This window comes from Gossypium raimondii, chromosome 10 (genome assembly GCF_025698545.1).
Source record: "Gossypium raimondii isolate GPD5lz chromosome 10, ASM2569854v1, whole genome shotgun sequence".
Classification (NCBI taxonomy): Eukaryota; Viridiplantae; Streptophyta; class Magnoliopsida; order Malvales; family Malvaceae; genus Gossypium; species Gossypium raimondii.
Genome location: NC_068574.1, coordinates 60053823 through 60071372, shown reverse-complemented (window position 1 = coordinate 60071372; position 17550 = coordinate 60053823). Strand labels below are relative to the sequence as shown.

Here is a 17550-nt window from a genome sequence, read left to right as displayed (position 1 = left end):
ACTTTGGTTGTTGTCATTTAGATTTACTAATTTAACTTTTAAATTTGAGTTATTTTGGGTAATTATATTTTTGGGTCACTTTAGGATAATTAGGGTGAGTTTGGATGGGCGGTGCATTTACTTGCGGTTAGTGTAAAAACAGTGGTGGCGGTTAGATTATATACTGTAACGATACTGTAGCGTGAGACAAAACATAAACTAAACGTACCACACCGCACCTAATCGCCTATTCAAACCCACCCTTAGTTGGATTTTTGTATCATTTATTTTAAGTTTGAGTTATTCCGAATATAAATCATTCTAGATTGATGGGTTTTTCAAGTTGAATCATTTTAGGATTTTTTCCATTCGGGTTTAATACTAAAGTTTGGACCACTTTGGATAATTTGTTCCCGTTATTTTTAAGTTCGAGTCGTTCGAAGTTGTGATCATGTTTGAGCTTAGATCATTTCAAATTTGAGTTGTTAAATTTCTATGATTAAATAAATTGAATCTGATATGAGTTTGAATTAATTGGGTTTGTGATCATTGACACTAGTAAATGGGTTTTTGTTAAACAATTGAAGGAACTGAAGACATGGACCGGTTAATAACGACAGTGCCAGGCATGGAAACTTATCTTCGATGTCGAGACCTTCCTACTTTTTGTCGAAAACTGGACATTGAAGATTCATTTATGAAGCTAGTCGTAAAAAAGACACGAAAGAGCCTTCAAGCAGATGCCTTGATACTCAACACCGCCGAAGAGCTCGATGGGCCCATACTATCTCAAATACGCACCAAATGCCCTCGTGTCTATGCCGTTGGACCCTTACATGCTCAATTAAACACTAGACTCAATGCAAAACATGGAGAATCATATGATCATTTCTCGAATACACTTTGGGAAGTGGATAAAAGCTGCATCTTTTGGCTCAATAAGCAACCAAATCGATCTGTTATCTATGTAAGTTTTGGTAGCATTACGAGCACGTCAAGGGAGCAACTTTTAGAGCTTTGCTATGGACTTCTTAACAGTAAAACGAATTTCTTGTTTATTGTAAGGCCAAATTCCGTGATTGGAAAAGATGGTGAAGGGGAGGATGTTGTAATGGAGCTTATGGAGAAGAGTAAGGATCGAGGTTACATAGTAAATTGGGCACCACAAGAGGCGGTCTTGAACCACCCAGCCATTGGCGGGTTCTTTACGCATAATGGATGGAACTCGACTTTGGAGAGCATCGTCGCAGGGGTGCCTATGATTTGCTGGCCTTACTTTGCTGACCAACACGTGAATAGTAGGGTTGTGAGTGAGGTGTGGAAAATAGGGTTCGATATGAAGGATGTATGTGATAGAAAGATAGTTGAGAAAATGGTAAATGATGTGATGGTGGATCGAAAGGAGGAGTTTGCAAAATCCGCATCTGGAATGGCTAAGGTAACCAATCAAAGTGTTAATGTTGGTGGGTCTTCTTATAGTAATTTGGACTGTTTAGTTGAAGATATTAGAATAATGAGCTTGAAAAAACTCACAAAATGAGCTTTGAACCACCCAGCCGCTGGCGGGTTCTCTTCATTTTAATTTTTTTTATTGCAATATCTCTTTAAACAAAGTAATCGAATAGCAGTAAAACTTTTCAAAATATCCTTACATGATTGAATATCTTGATCAATTACAATCACCAAAATTTTCTATTATTAACCTTAAAAATATGTACAACAATAGTTACTTAAATCCTATCAAAATATGCCAATAAAATAGGTAATTTATAAACAACTTAATTGCAAATTGAGTTGTGACTAACTGAGTAATTGACGAATGATGCAAGTCCCAAGACCCAATTTCAGACTAATGAATGTGATGATTCACATTACCTCAAAGCCCAACAATAGTGTCAAAGGCCAAACAAATCAAACCAATATCCAATCAAAGACAATATTCGAGTATGAATTTTTTCGAGGAAATAGGGAATGATATATGTACGAATGGGATGAAATTTATTACATTTCATTCACCAAAGCTGTCAACTTTCAAGTTTAAGAAATCAACAAACTTGCGACGCCTTTTTGGATGAGATCCAGGCATATCTGGGTTGAGATTCTTCATGGCGTTCGAAATTTATCTAACTTGAATTTGATTGTGTTTCAGATTATGTCAAAGTCCAAATTTTTTTCCTAACATCTAGAGCCCTAAGTCAAATTCGTGATTTAAACAAACTTTACGATCCACTTCCACATTCATCCGCCTCAACCTTTATCAATGACACTAACATTCTCACCCTTTGACACTAACAACTAGAGTATTATCTTCATAAAATGAGCTAACATAAAGAAGTAGCAAGTAGCAAACATTATGAATAAACAGAATACTTAACAGTAAAAAGCATGCAAAAGGAGAACTCCCCTTCGATAGTAGCATCAATACATCCCCCCAATAAACACAATAGAACGGGAGCGGGCTTTTATTTCTTTTCTTAAAATGTGAATGCATGGTAAAGATGGTTTTTTTTTTTTTTTTGCACTATAGGTATGAAGTGGTTATAATTATAATTTTCTTTGCTCCACCCTATACTCATTATATAGAGTTATTATTTTACCTTTTATATTTATTGATACAACAAGGGAGGAAGATAAGGAGGAGGTCAAGATGGTGCAATGAAGGCCAATTCACTTAAAGAGGTTGAGAGTCGAAACAAGAACAAATGACAGACTAACCAAGAAGACAATTGCTCATTAACTCTAGAGTGCTAAAAAAAAGGATCTTTTTGCATCATTCCTTAGAATATTTTCTTTTGTCCACTGATATGACATGGCCAGATAAACATTCAATCCGCAAAATGTGTAAAGGATATTTATAGGCGTAAATCATGGGACCTTATCAATATGAGATTATTGTGCCTAAATGGACTCTTTATCATATAAAGAGTGCATTCATACTAAAAGAATGTTAATACTTAAAACGGGTGGATGATTCCATCTAAGAGGAACGAGTGGTCTATTGAAGCGATACTTCATATGAAGTCAACAAGATGTCTATAAAGCATCTGATATAGACACGTGTTCGAGTGACGGAGGGGTATAGCAACATTAAAAGAGTAAAAATATAAAAATATGTTTGAGCCTTGAATTACCAAGTTAAGACTTAGTGGTTTCGATTTCTAATTGCTAATATAAGAATATTAAGATAAATTAATTGCTAGGAATTTTTAATTTTAAGGTAAATTCAATTCCTATTTACTTGGGAGGTTGTCCTAAGTAATCAAAATTATGTTTAAAATATTAAAAATAATTAAGAAAAATCAAAATGAAACTACGTATGGTAAAATGAGAATGGATATATTTAATATATATAATGAAAATAATAAATTATAAAATTAAATATTTATGATGGAACGAAATAGATAATAAAATAATTTAAGATTTAACAATATTTAGAATGGAGAGCAATGTTATGTTGGCTTTACTTTTCGGACCAATAATTGGGAAGTCGATTTTGTTTGGGATTTTGGTGTTTTTTTTTTTTTTCAGAATTGGTGCATGAAAGGGTCGGCGAAAATTGGTAAATTGGCTAAATCATGTGACCGTGTCAGTCAGTGGTCCTTATTATTGCAACTATGATAAAATCATGTTGTAATAAATAATTGTAGTCACGTGACATGCAATAAGATGGAATCTTTCTGATTTCTTTTTGCAAGTTTTAGAAGTACGAGTTTGACAATGTTGTCTTTAATTGCAAATGCAATTTTTTTTTAATAATAATCAAAACAATATATAAATTGTGTCTAGTGCTCTCATCTTTTAGAATATCTTAATCTCCAAGACAGCTATCAAACATATATAAAATTTCTTTATTCAAGAGTGTTATTTTGTTAATATGTCTGCACTTTTATTATTCATTTTAGGAACATATCAAAGGATCATATCTTCTTTTTAGCTAGGAATGTTGAATCATCCTAATTAAGGTTAGTTTTTTCAAATTTGTTATCACTAATAGCTGTTACGACCTCGAGACTATTAGAATAAATGATAATTTCATCAGATTTTTATTTTTTTAATCTATGTAAACTATTTAATACGTCCCAAAATTCGCAGCTACAACCGAACATTTCTTCAAAAAGCGATTATAGTCCAAAATCTAATTTCTCTTCCCATCACATATTACTCTACCTACAGCTGAAAAACTAGAAATAGAATTAACAGCACCTTCAATATTAAGAAGAAAACCCATAGCTGCAGATCCATCACCAAGACTTCATTATTTGTTGGCCTTGCTTTGGTGACCAACAATTGAACAGTAGGTTTGTGGAGGAAGTCTGGAAATTAGGATTAGATATGAAGGATGTGTATGATAGGAGAGTTGTGGAGCAAACGGTGAATGATTTAATGGTGGAAAAAAGGGAGGAGATTTTGAAATCGGCTGCTTAATTTGCTAAATTGGCTAAAGGATCTGTGAATATTGGTAGGTCTTCGTATTATAATTTGGACTGTCTAATTGAGGACATAAGAATGATGAACCAAAATTGTTAAAAAAGTGAAATTTTGAGATAGGGAGAACAAAATGAGGGACCTTTCCCATCCCCACTTTTTTTATTAAATTATTTCCTAGGTTCCTGCTAATTTCGAATTAAACAATCTGACCCTAATTTCTTTAATTACCTCTTACATCTTTGTCAACTTTTAAATTAATAATCGTATCTGTTTGCTTTTATACTAATATATGGTTTTCAATTGATAAGATAAAAATATTAAAAATAATTTAAATTACTAATATCTCGTATTAATTGATACGAGTTATGATAATTATCAATATAAATTATTTGGTATCAAAATGGTGGGGACTATTATCCTCTAATGTTTTATCTTGATTCTGTCCCTGCCCGAAGTAGCTAGTGAAGGGGAATAAAGATGTTTCGTATAGGAAAATTACTTTAACAAAAATGGTGAATGAAATTGATGGTTGAAAACAAAGAAGAGATTGAGAAATATGTCGGCCGCCCTTGCTGCAATTTCGATTGTTTTATTAAAAACATAAAAGAACATGTTGTAATTAATTAACTTGCAGTCACATGGCATGCAATAAAGATGTATTTTTTCTTTTTAAATTAGATCCAAGGTTATTAAATATTAATAAATTTATATTTTGATTAATTAACTAGATATAAAATAATCACTACTATTCAAAAGATTTTATTTAAGTCATTAACTTTAAGTTTGGTTTACAAGCTTCAAACAACAATTCGACAAATAGTATGGTAGATCAGTACCCATCAAGAAATAGAAGAACATAACTTAGATCCAAGTCAATCTGACAGACAGTGTTGGAGATTGAAGAAGAAAGTTCTTTGGATTTTGGTTCGTAAAAATGAAAAAAATTGAACCGTACAAGAAAAGGGGAAGAAAAGTTTTCGATTTGTGCAAGCGATGCGAACGGAAAAACTATACAATAACGATTTTAACTGTTAAGTAACTTAAATAAAAACTTCAAATAATTTTATTACTATTTTATAACTTTATGAATTCAAGTGACCAATATATAATTTAACTAGTAGTTTTTATTTACGGTTTTGAAGCCTATATTATTTTCATTCAAGCTTTTGTTTATTGTTTTGAAGGTTTTATTTGGTGTAATATTTTAATTATGCTCAACAATTTCAAATAATATTAATTTACATTAATTGCATGAAATAAAAAATTACTTTTAATGAAAAATAAATAAATAAAATCATTAATTAGTTTACTTTAAATGGGTGAATTGAAAAATATATTAGAAAATAAAAATAATATTATAACCATATTTTTCTTAAAACTTTAAAAATTAAAACAAAATTAATTTTCCTATATTTAAATTTTAGCCCCAATAAATTATAATAGAACTTTTAAATAAACTAGAAATTCAAAAAAAAAGAACTTTTAAATAAACTCTTTTGATTTTTTTTTATTTTAACAATTTGTAATATTCGGAAAATAAATATCACGAAAAGCACTTTAAAAAAATAGAATGTTTTAATCTCAAAAAGAAAGAAAAAGTCATTAAGAATATAACAAGTGCGCCACACATCCTGTAACACCCCTAATCCGTAGTCGACGCCGGAACAGGTTACAGAGCATTATTGGACTTATAAATCAAACAATCACACATGACGTATATATTTATCATTCGTATCAAAAACTATTCAAATACATTTATAAAGTCCCTAATACGAGCCCTCAAGGCCCCAAATAGACATTAGAAGTGATTTGGGACTAAACTGAGTTCGGCATTTACAACCATACAAAGCTTCATACGGTGCCATCTTAATGCTTGATTGAAAGCTATTATTATACGCAAATTCAACCAACGATAAATAGTTTTCCCAATTACCTTGGAACTCTAGAACACAGCAACACAACATATCCTCAAGAATTTGAATTACTCTCTCAGACTGACCATCGATTTTGGGATGAAATGCAGCGCTAAAATGCAACCGCGTACCCAAAGCCTCTTGCAATTTCTTCTAAAACCATGATGTAAATTTGAGAGCAACCAATCCAAATATTACCTTCAAAGAACTGTTTATTTTGATTAGAGGAAATGATTTGAGTTCAAATATCCTTCGTACATGGACAGTCCCTAAGAACATGTAAAACATCCTTTGTGTGGTGACCACAAAGATGACACAACTCATCATGTCCAATTCCCCTTCAGACTTTTTCAGAGAAAGTTAAAAGTCTTTACTTTAGGATTATCCAGATGAATTGTCTAACTCTTTGAAGGCCCGAAATATTTTTACCATTCGTATCAAAAACCATTCAAATACATTTATACAGCCCCTAATAGCCCTCAAGGCCCCAAATAGACATTAAAAGTGGTTCGAGAACTAAACCGAGTTCTCTACGAATTTTTAAGAAAACATGAAAAAATTTTAAAGTGTAGGGGTCACATGGCTGTTTGGATAGGGGACATGCCCATGTGGCTATGGGACACTCCCGTGCCTCAGGCCGTGTTTGATCTCATGTAACTCTCTAACTTGGGTCATGTGGCCAAACCACACGTCCGTGTGCTAGGCCATGTACCCTTGAAATGGCCTCACACGCCCTTGTGCCAGGCCGTATGTTAAGTGGTGTGAAAACTAGAGGGTATACTGACTTATGACGCACAGCCAAACCACACGCCCATGTGCTTGGCCGTGTGAGGCTACTGACTTGATTTCAAAAGAAACATTAGGGGACACACGACCGTGTCACCTGGCTGTGTGTCGCACACGGCTGAGACACACACTCATGTCTCTGCCCGTGTGGACAAAAATAGGCCATTTTCCAAGCCATATTCCTCACCCACATTAGTACCAACCTATACACATCAATTGACACACAACCATGGCATAAATAGGTACTCAAGGCCAACCAATATCAATTTTATAACATGAACATTTACACCACAACATGATATAACAAACAAATTCATTCAACCACCTTAAAACATACCCAAAAGATCATTTATACATATTTACAAACCAAGTTTACCAAAATAAGCCAAATCACATAGCTATACGTATAACCAAAACAACATAAGACATATATGCCACATTAACCAAAACACCTATACATGTCATTTAACCCAAAATGTAAAGTCCAAGTACCAAAATAAAGTTTGATAATGCGACGTGATCTCCGACAATTTCCGAATCAAGTGAGCTTCCAAAATACTATAAAACATGAACAAATAAACAAAATAAGAAATTAAGCTTAGCAAGTTCGTAATTCAAAGAATAAAACTTACCATATAACTAAAATTTTAGGTAAATAACTCCAAACATAATTCGATTCAGTTTGGCCTAAGCCTATCATACAACCCATAATCAAGTTAATCATGTATTCACATAAATCTGAAAATCATATATGAATTCATCAATTTATCAAATTCTCTATACATGTAACATCTAGTCATATATCAAATATCAACCATTTCCATGCAAATACTTGTACTTGTCAAATCGGACTTGTATAATCCCGTAATAACACTATGCCCATTGAACCATCTAAAATATCGTAGGATACGCGGGTAGTGCACACGAAGTGTACTAAATGGTAAACCGTCAATTCTTATACATGTGTCCTCATACGAGCGATAAACAGTAAGCTCATCCGAGCTTAATATCAGTAAACTCTTTCGAGCAGAATAACAGTAAGATCATCGAGGATAGGTACATGGACGTAGCTAAAGGGGCTGACAGGGGCCTTAATCCCCCTAAATGAAATTTTTTTCATGTAGATCTTTTAAAATTTTTAAAATTTTAAATTCTAAGAGATAAAATTACACTTTAACCCCCTAAAAATGATAAAATTTTCATTTAATCTTTTAAAAATTATAAAAATATAAACTATTAAAAATAAGAAAATTCTATTTTTATCATTATAAAAATTATAATTTAATTTTAGACATGAAAAATTTTTCTAACTTTACTCTTAGATAAGAGCCTAATTGGTTTCCTAAAAATGATAAATATATCATTTATTTCTTAACTTATAAATTAATATATTGGTGAAAAAAAAATTTGACAACATTCTCCACCTTATCCAAAGACGACATCTTTTGGCCATTAAATAGCTTCCAAAATGTCGATTCTTTAGCACATAAAACTCAAAAAGCCCCTCAAAACAGATCCTCCAATTAGATGGAGCAGGATGGATCCTCTCAATCCCGTCCTCCACATGTCCTCGTCTTCCCCTTTCCATTACAAGGCCATATAAACTCCATGATTAAGCTAGCTGAACTGCTAGCTATTGCCGGCTTCAAGCTCACTTTCCTCAACTCCCACCACAACCATGAGCGCTTGGTCAAGTTCAACAATATTGCTGCCCATTCTGAAAGATACCCAGGGTTCGAATTCAAGACCATAACCGATGGTCTCCCTCTTGATCATCCTAGGTCAGGGAACTGGTTCCTTGATACGTTAGAAGATACCATGGAACTTAAGATGAAGGAAAGTTTGAGAGAGGTACTTGTGAATAGTAGCCCGCCAGTAGATTGCATAATTGGAGATGGGGTTTTAAGCTTTGCTCTTGATGTTGCAAAGGAGCATGGAATCCCCATTATTTTTTTTCGTACCAGCAGTCCTTGTTGTTTCTGGGTTAGTTATTCTATCCCTGATATAATCCAAGCTGGGGAGCTTCCTATCAATGGTAAATCCACTTCTTTTTCATCAACTTTGTTTATTGTACCATGTTTAGCACTGTTTTTAATTTAGAATAACACAAAACCTTAAGTTGAAATGATTCTACAAGCATGTTGAAGAAATTAACGAGAAAGACATTTGGAATATTCCTGTTAGGCGAGTTGATTTGGTTTAAGTTTGATTAATTCGGAATTTAAAAAATTTAAATCATTTCATGTTTCAATTTTTTTTAAGAGGTTTGGTTTCGGATTGGAATCAGTTTCGTTGTTGTCATTTAGATTTACTAATTTAACTTTTAAATTTGAGTTTTTTTGGGTCATTATATTTTTGGGTTACTTTAGGATAATTGAGTTTTTGTATCTTTTATTTTAGGTTTGAGTCATTCGAATATAAATTATTCTAGATTGATGGGTTTTTCAAGTTGAATCATTTCAGGATTTTTTCCATTCAGGTTTAATACTTAAGTTTCGACCACTTTGGGTAATTTGTTCCCGTTGTTTTTTAAGTTTGAGTTGTTCGAAGCTGTGATCATGTTTGAGCTTAGATCATTTCAAATTTGAGTTGTTAAATTTCTATGATTAAATAAATTGAATCTGATATGAGTTTGAATTAATTGGGTTTGTGATAATTGACACTAGTAAATGGGTTTTTGTTAAACAATTGAAGGAACTGAAGACATGGACCGGTTAGTAACGACAGTTCCAGGCATGGAAACTTATCTTCGATGTCGAGATCTTCCTACTTTTTGTCGAAAACTGGACATTGAAGATTCAATATTTATGAAGCTAGTCGTAAAAACGACACGAAAGAGCCTTCAAGCCGATGCCTTGATACTCAACACCGCCGAAGAGCTCGATGGGCCCATACTATCTCAAATACGCACCAAATGCCCTCGTGTCTATGCCGTTGGACCCTTACATGCTCAATTAAACACTAGACTCAATGCAAAACATGGAGAATCATATGATCACTTCTCGAATACACTTTGGGAAGTGGATAAAAGCTGCATCTGTTGGCTCAATAAGCAACCGAATCGATCTGTTATCTATGTAAGTTTTGGTAGCATTACGAGCACGTCAAGGGAGCAACTTGTAGAGCTTTGCTATGGACTTCTTAACAGTAAAACGAAGTTCTTGCTTGTTGTAAGGCCAAATTCCGTGATTGGAAAAGATGGTGAAGGGGAGGATGTTGTAATGGAGCTTATGGAGAAGAGTAAGGATCGAGGTTACATAGTAAATTGGGCACCACAAGAGGCGGTCTTGAACCACCCAGCCGTTGGCGGGTTCTTTACGCATAATGGATGGAACTCGACTTTGGAGAGCATCGTCGCAGGGGTGCCTATGATTTGCTGGCCTTACTTTGCTGACCAACACGTGAATAGTAGGGTTGTGAGTGAGGTGTGGAAAATAGGGTTGGATATGAAGGATGTATGTGATAGAAAGATACTGGAGAAAATGGTAAATGATGTGATGGTGGATCGAAAGGAGGAGTTTGCAAAATCCGCATCTGAAATCGCTACGGTAACCAATCAAAGTGTTAATGTTGGTGGGTCTTCTTATAGTAATTTGGACTGTTTAGTAGAAGATATTAGAATAATGAGCTTGAAAAAACTCACAAAATGAGCTTTGAACCACCCAGCCGTTGGCGGGTTCTCTTCATTTTAATTTTTTTTATTGCAATATCTCTTTCAACAAAGTAATTGAATAGCAGTAAAACTTTTCAAAATATCCTAACATGACTGAATATCTTTATCAATTACAATCACCAAATTTTTTTATTATTAAGCTTAAAAATATGTACAACAATAGTTACTTAAATCCTATCAAAATATGCCAATAAAATAGGTAAACTACAAACAACTCAATTGCAAATTGAGTTGTGACTAACCAAGTAATTGACGAATGATGCAAGTCTCAAGACCCAATTTCAGACTAATGGATGTGATGAGTTCACATTACCTCAAAGCTCAACAATAGTGTCAAAGGCCAAACAAGTCAAACCAAGATTCAATCAATGATAATATTCGAGTATGAATTTTTTCAAGGAAAGGGGGATGATATATGTATGGATGGGATGAAATTTATTAAATTTCATTCACCAAAGTTGTCAACTTTCAAGTTTAGGAAATAGACAAACTTGTGACGCCTTTTTGGATGGGATCCAGGCATATCTAGGTTGAGATTCTTCATGGCGTTCGAAATTTATCTAACTTTGATTTGATTGTGTTTCAGATTATGTCAAAATCCAAGTTTCTTTCCTAAAGTCTAGAGCCCTAAGTCGAATTCACGACTTAAACAAACTTTACGATCCACTTCCACATTCATCTGCCTCAACCTTTATCAATGACACTAACATTCTCACCCTTTGACACTAACAACTAGAGTATTATATTCATAAAATGAGCTAACATAAAGAAGTAGCAAGTAGCAAGCATTATGAATAAACAGAATACTTAACAGTAATAAGCATGCAAAAGGAGAACTCCCCTTCGATGGTAGCATCAATACATCCCCCCACTAAACACAATAGAAGGGGAGCGGACTTTTATTTCTTTTCTTAAGATGTGAATGCATGGTAAAGATGGTTTTTTTTTTTTTGCACTATAGGTATGAAGTGGTTATAATAATTATTTTCTTTGCTCCACCCTACTTGATGCGGTCATTGAAAACACCAAAAATATCTTATCCCTAATAAATAATGAAAAAAAATAGTAAAAGGGAAGTAGGGTCAAATTCTTAGGGACTGGATTTGCACAATATCATGTTCCCTGAAATCCCAGGCAAAATCTTGCCCAAGAAAACCTGCGTGCCAGGAAAAAAAATAAGAAATAACAGAATTAAAGGTTTGGATCTGGAAATAAAAAATAAAATAAAAACAGAATTAAGAATATTGAATCTAAAATACGAGAGATTAAAAATAGAGTTGAGATAAAGGAAATTCTTATGGGAGATTCCAACCTCCAGTTGTCTCATTCCGCCTTAGGTTCAATCCTCACCTTTTAGATTATCCTTCCCAGACCGAATAAGCCAGTTATAGTGGAAGAGGACGCCTACGACCACCAGCTCCAAGGATTTAGATTTACAATTTAGTGGAACCTGACTCTAGCCAACAATCGCTTCTGTGGGATTGTCTTATGCTAGATCAACACTTCTCAATGGCGAATCCCACGCCTTTGTCTCTTGGGCTTGCCAACCTCTGACGCAGTAAGCTAACAAACCGATTGTGCCCTTCCCAAAATATACAAAGCGGCCACCTTTGCATTCGTTGAAAAGCTTACTTCTTAAGGGACAAGGACAGAAACGTCGCCCCGTAATGCGAAGAAACGATGAATACTCAGTGAGGAGGATAAGTACGGACTCTAAGCCTCAAGAACCCTTTTCGGGGAATATCGACAACCTTCGGCTAAATGGGATTAGTGGCTCATGGTTGTGGTGGAAAAGAAAATAAATATAATAAAAATAGAGATTTTATTGAAAGGAAATATGAGAAGAACAAAAGGCTACACTTTTGGGAAGAGAGTGTTTACTGAAAAAGATCCATCTCTTTTGAGTCACTTCACCCCCTATTTATAGTGATAGAAGAGATAGTCTAATCCTACTTAAATTCCCAAAAGATAAATACATTTAATTGAAGATAAATAAAGATAAATAAAATAAAATCCTAAAATTAAATAATCTTTAATAATTATCTTAATATTAATTATCCTAATATAATTAAAATAGAGTCTGATAGAATAAAATCTCTTCTTTTTGCATTTCAACCCTTGTGTCCTCCAAGCTTGCACTTTTGGCACCAACTTGTACTTGTCATATCGGACTTGTATAATCCCGTAATAATACTATGCCCATTGAACCATCTAAAATATCGTAGGATAAGCGGGTGGTGCACACGAAGTGTACTGAATGGTAAACCGTCAATTCTTATACATGTGTGCTCATACGAGCGATAAACAGTAAGCTCATCCGAGCTTAATATCAGTAAACTCTTCCGAGCAGAATAACAATAAGGTCATCGAGGATAGGTACATGGACGTAGCTAAAGGGGCTGACAGGGGCCTTCATCCCCCTAAATGAAAATTTTTTCATGTAGGTCTTTTAAAATTTTTGAAATTTTAAATTATAAGAGATAAAATTACACTTTAACCCCTTAAAAATGATAAAATTTTGATTTAATCTTTTAAAAATTATAAAATTATAAACTATTAAAAATAATGAAATTATATTTTTATCATTATAAGAATTACAAGTTAATTTTAGACATGAAAAAGTTTTCTACTCTTGGATAGATAAGAACCTAATTGGTTTCCTAAAAATATGATAAATATATCATTTATTTCTTAACTTATAAATTAATACATTCTCCACCTTAGCCAAAGACATCTTTTGGCCATTAAATAGCTTCCAAATTGTTGATTCTTAGCACATAAAAGTCAAAAAGCCCCTCAAAACAGATCATCCAATTAGATGGAGGAGCAGGATCGATCCTCTCAACCCCGTCCTCCACATGTCCTCATCTTCCCCCTCCCATTACAGGGCCATATAAACACCATGATTAAGCTGGCTGAACTGCTACCTATCGCCGGCTTCAAGCTCACTTTCCTCAACTCCCACCACAACCATAAACGCTTGGTCAAGTTCAACAATATTGCTGCCCATTTTGAAAGATACCCAGGGTTCAAATTCAAGACCATAACCGATGGTCTCCCTCTTGATCATCCTAGGTCAGGGAGCTGGTTCCTTGATATGTTTGAAGAAACCATGGAACCTAAGATGAAGCAAAGTTTGAGAGAGGTACTTGTGAATAGCAGCCCACCAGTAGATTGCGTAATTGCAGATGGGTTTTTAGGCTTTGCTCTTGATGTTGCAAAGGAGGTTGGAATCCCCATTATTTTTTTTTCATACCAGCAGTTCTTGTTGTTTCTGGGTTTCTTATTCTATCCCTGATATAATCCAAGCTGGGGAGCTTCCTATCAATGGTAAATCCACTTCTTTCTCATCAACTTTGTTTATTGTACCATGTTTAGTACTGTTTTTAACTTAGAATAACACAAAACCTTAAGTCGAAATGATTTGACAAGCATGTTGAAGAAATTAACGAGAAAGACATTTGGAATATTCCTGTTAATTAGGCGAGTTGATTTGGTTTAAGTAGGATTAATTCGAAATTTAAAATTTTTAAATCATTTCATGTTTGAATGATTTTGAGTTTCAACGGGTTCTTGTCATTTAGATTTACTAATTTAACTTTTAAATTCGAATTATTTTTGGTTATTTTGTTTTCGGGTCACTTTAGGTTAGCTAGCTGGGTATTTTTGTGTCGATTTTCAAGTTGAATCATTTCAGGATTGTTTTATTCTGATTTAATACTTAAGTTTAGACCACTTTGGGTAACTTGTACCCGTTGTTTATAAGTTCGAGTCGTTCGAAGTTGTGATCATGTTTGAGTTTAGATTATTTCGAATTTAAATTGTTAAATTTCTATGATTAAATAAATTTGAATCTGATATGAGTTTCAATTAATTGGGTTTGTGATAATTGACACTAGTAAATGGGTTTTTGTTATACAATTGAAGGAAGTGAAGACATGGACCGGCTAATAACGACAGTGCCAGGCATGGAAACTTATCTTCGATGTCGAGATCTTCCAACTTTTTGTCGAAAACTTGACATTGAAGATTAAATTATGAAGTAATATCTCTTTAAACAAAGTAATTGAATAGCAGTAAAACTTTTCAAAATAACCTTAAAAAGATGTACAACAATAGTTACTTAAATCCTATCAAAATATGCCAATAAAATAGGTAAATTACAAACAACTCAATTGCAAGTTAAGTTGTGACTAACTGAGTAATTGACGAATGATGCAAGCCCCATGACCCAACAACCAGTTTCAGACTAATGGATGTGATGAGTTCACATCATCTCAAACTCAACAATAGTGTCAAAGGCCAAACAAATCAAACCAAGATCCAATCAAAGACAATATTCAAGTATGAATTTTTTCGAGGAAAGGGGGATGATATATGTACGGATGGGATGAAATTTATTAAATTTCATACACCAAAGTTGTCAACTTTCAAGTTTAGGAAATCAACAAACTTGCAACGCCTTTTTGGATGGGATCCAGGCATATCTGGGTAGAGATTCTTCATGGCGTTCGAAATTTATCTATCTTGGATTTGATTGCTTTTCAGATTATGTCAAAATCTAAGTTTATTTCCTAAAGTCTAGAACCCTAAGTCAAATTCGCGACTTAAACAAACTTTACGATACACTTCCGCATTCATCTGCCTCAACCTTTATCAATGACACAAACATTCTCACCCTTTGACACTAACAACTAGAGTATTATCTTCATAAAATGAGCTAACATAAAGAAGTAGCAAGTAGCAAACATTATGAATAAACAGAATCCTTAACAGTAATAAGCATGCAAAAGGAGAACTCCCCTTCGATAGTAGCATCAATACATCCCCCCAATAAACACAATAGAACGGGAGCGGGCTTTTATTTCTTTTCTTAAAATGTGAATGCATGGTAAAGATGGTTTCTTTTTTTGCATTATATGTATGAAGTGTTTATAATTATTATTTTCTTTGCTCCACCCTACTCATTATATAAAGTTATTATTTTATCCTATATATTTGTTGATACAACATACAACAAGGAAGGAAGATAAGGAGGAGGTCAAGATGGTGCAATGGAGGCCAATTCACCTAAAGAGGTTGAGAGTCGAAACAAGAACAAAATGACAGACTAACCAAGAAGACAATTGCTCGGTAACTCTAGAGTGCTAAAAAAAAGGATCTTTTTGCATCATTCCTTAGAATATTTTCTCTTGTCCACTGATATGACATGGTCAGATAAACATTCAATCCCGCAAAATGTGTAAAGGATATTTATAGGCGTAAATCATTGGACCTTATCAATATGAGATTATTGTGCCTAAATGGACTCCTTAACATATAAAGAGTGCATTCATACTAAGAGAATGTTAATACTTAAAACAGGTGGATGGTTCCATCTAAGAGGAACGAGTGGTCTATTGAAGCGTTACTTCAAATGAAGTCAACAAGAGATCTATAATGCATCTGATATTGACACGTGTCCGAGTGACGGAGGGATATTTGGGCTTATACAGTCCTTATTATTGCAACTATGATAAAATCATGCTGTAATAAATAATTGTAGTCACGTGACATGCAATAAGATTGAATCTTTCTGATTTCTTTTTTGCAAGTTTTAAAAGTACGAGTTTGACAATGTTGTCATTAATTGCAGGCTGATTTGATGCAAATGCAATTTTTTTTTATAATAATCAAAACAATAAATAAATTGTGTCTAGTGCTCTCATCTTTTAAAATATCTTAATCTCCATGACAGCTATCAAATATATATAAAATTTCATTATTCAAGAGGGTTATTTTTGTTAATATGTCTGCACTTTTATTATTCATTTTAGGAACTTATCTCAATGATCATATCTTCTTTTTAGCAAGGATATGTTGAATCATCCTAATTAAGGTTAGTTTTTCAAGCTTATTATCGCTAATAGTTGTTACGACCTCAAGACTATTAGAATAAATGATAATCTCATCATATCCTTATTTTTTTAATATGTGTAAACTATTTAATATGTCCCAAAACTCAACAGCTACAAACGAACATTTCTCCAAAAAGTGATTATAGCCCAAAATCTAATTTCTCTTCCCATCACATATTACTCCACCTACAGCTTAAAAACCAGAAATAGAATTAACAGCACCTTCAATATTAAGAAGAAAATCCATAGCTGCAGATCCATCACCAAGACTTCATTATTTGTTGGCCTTGCTTTGGTGACCAACAATTGAACAGTAGGTTTGTGGAGGAAGTCTGGAAATGAGGATTAGATATGAAGGATGTGTGTGATAGGAGAGTTGTGGAGCAAATGGTGAATGATTTAATGGTGGAAAAAAGGGAGGAGATTTTGAAATCAGCTGCTGAATTTGCTAAATTAGCCAAAAGACCTGTGAATATTGGTAGGTCTTCGTATTATAATTAGAACTGTCTAATTGAGGACATAAGAATGGTGAATAAAAATTGTTAAAAACGTGAAATTTTAAGATAGGGACAACAAAATAAGGGGCCTTTCCCTTCCCCACTTTTTTTATTAAATTATTTCCTAGGTTCCTGCTAATTTCGAGTTAAACAATTTGACCCTAATTTCTTTAATTACCTCTTACATCTTTGTCAACTTTTAAAGTAATAATCGTATTTGTTTGCTTTTATACTAATATATGATTTTCAATTGATAAAAAAAAATTAAAAATTAGTTTAAAATACTAATATCTCGTATTAATTGATAAGAGTTACGATAATTATCAATATAAATCGATATTGATTGAAATTAATTAAAATATATTAATTTTTTTTTA

At 33.5% G+C, this 17550-nt stretch overlaps 1 protein-coding gene, 1 long non-coding RNA gene and 1 pseudogene across 8 annotated transcripts in view; 2 read left to right on the top strand and 1 right to left on the bottom strand.

Annotated features, from left to right (window-relative positions):
- Positions 1–17550, top strand: part of LOC105777208 (7-deoxyloganetic acid glucosyltransferase) — a 49245-nt gene that overhangs the window by 856 nt on the left and 30839 nt on the right. Inside the window, exons 1-2 of one of the 6 annotated variants that reach the window (XM_012598238.2) lie at positions 8634–9141; positions 9801–10861. The exons of 1 other annotated variant lie outside the window; for it this stretch is intronic. In XM_012598238.2, coding sequence (XP_012453692.1) covers positions 8634–9141; positions 9801–10756 — 1464 coding nt within the window. In that variant the 3' untranslated portion in view covers positions 10757–10861. Of the gene's footprint in view, positions 1–566; positions 1623–8633; positions 9142–9800; positions 10862–17550 lie in introns of those variants that run through there. 4 more of the 6 variants (XM_052622923.1, XM_052622921.1, XM_012598240.2 and 1 more) reach the window with 4 other exon arrangements.
- Positions 1–17550, bottom strand: part of LOC128034138 (uncharacterized) — a 47048-nt gene that overhangs the window by 802 nt on the left and 28696 nt on the right. Inside the window, exons 2-3 of one of the 2 annotated variants that reach the window (XR_008190246.1) lie at positions 13707–13898; positions 8597–8739 (exon numbers count right to left, since the gene is read on the bottom strand). This is a non-coding gene — a long non-coding RNA (uncharacterized LOC128034138). Of the gene's footprint in view, positions 1–8596; positions 8740–13706; positions 13899–17550 lie in introns of those variants that run through there. The other variant, XR_008190245.1, reaches the window with a different exon arrangement.
- LOC105775758 (7-deoxyloganetic acid glucosyl transferase-like) lies at positions 13426–16066 on the top strand (annotated as a pseudogene).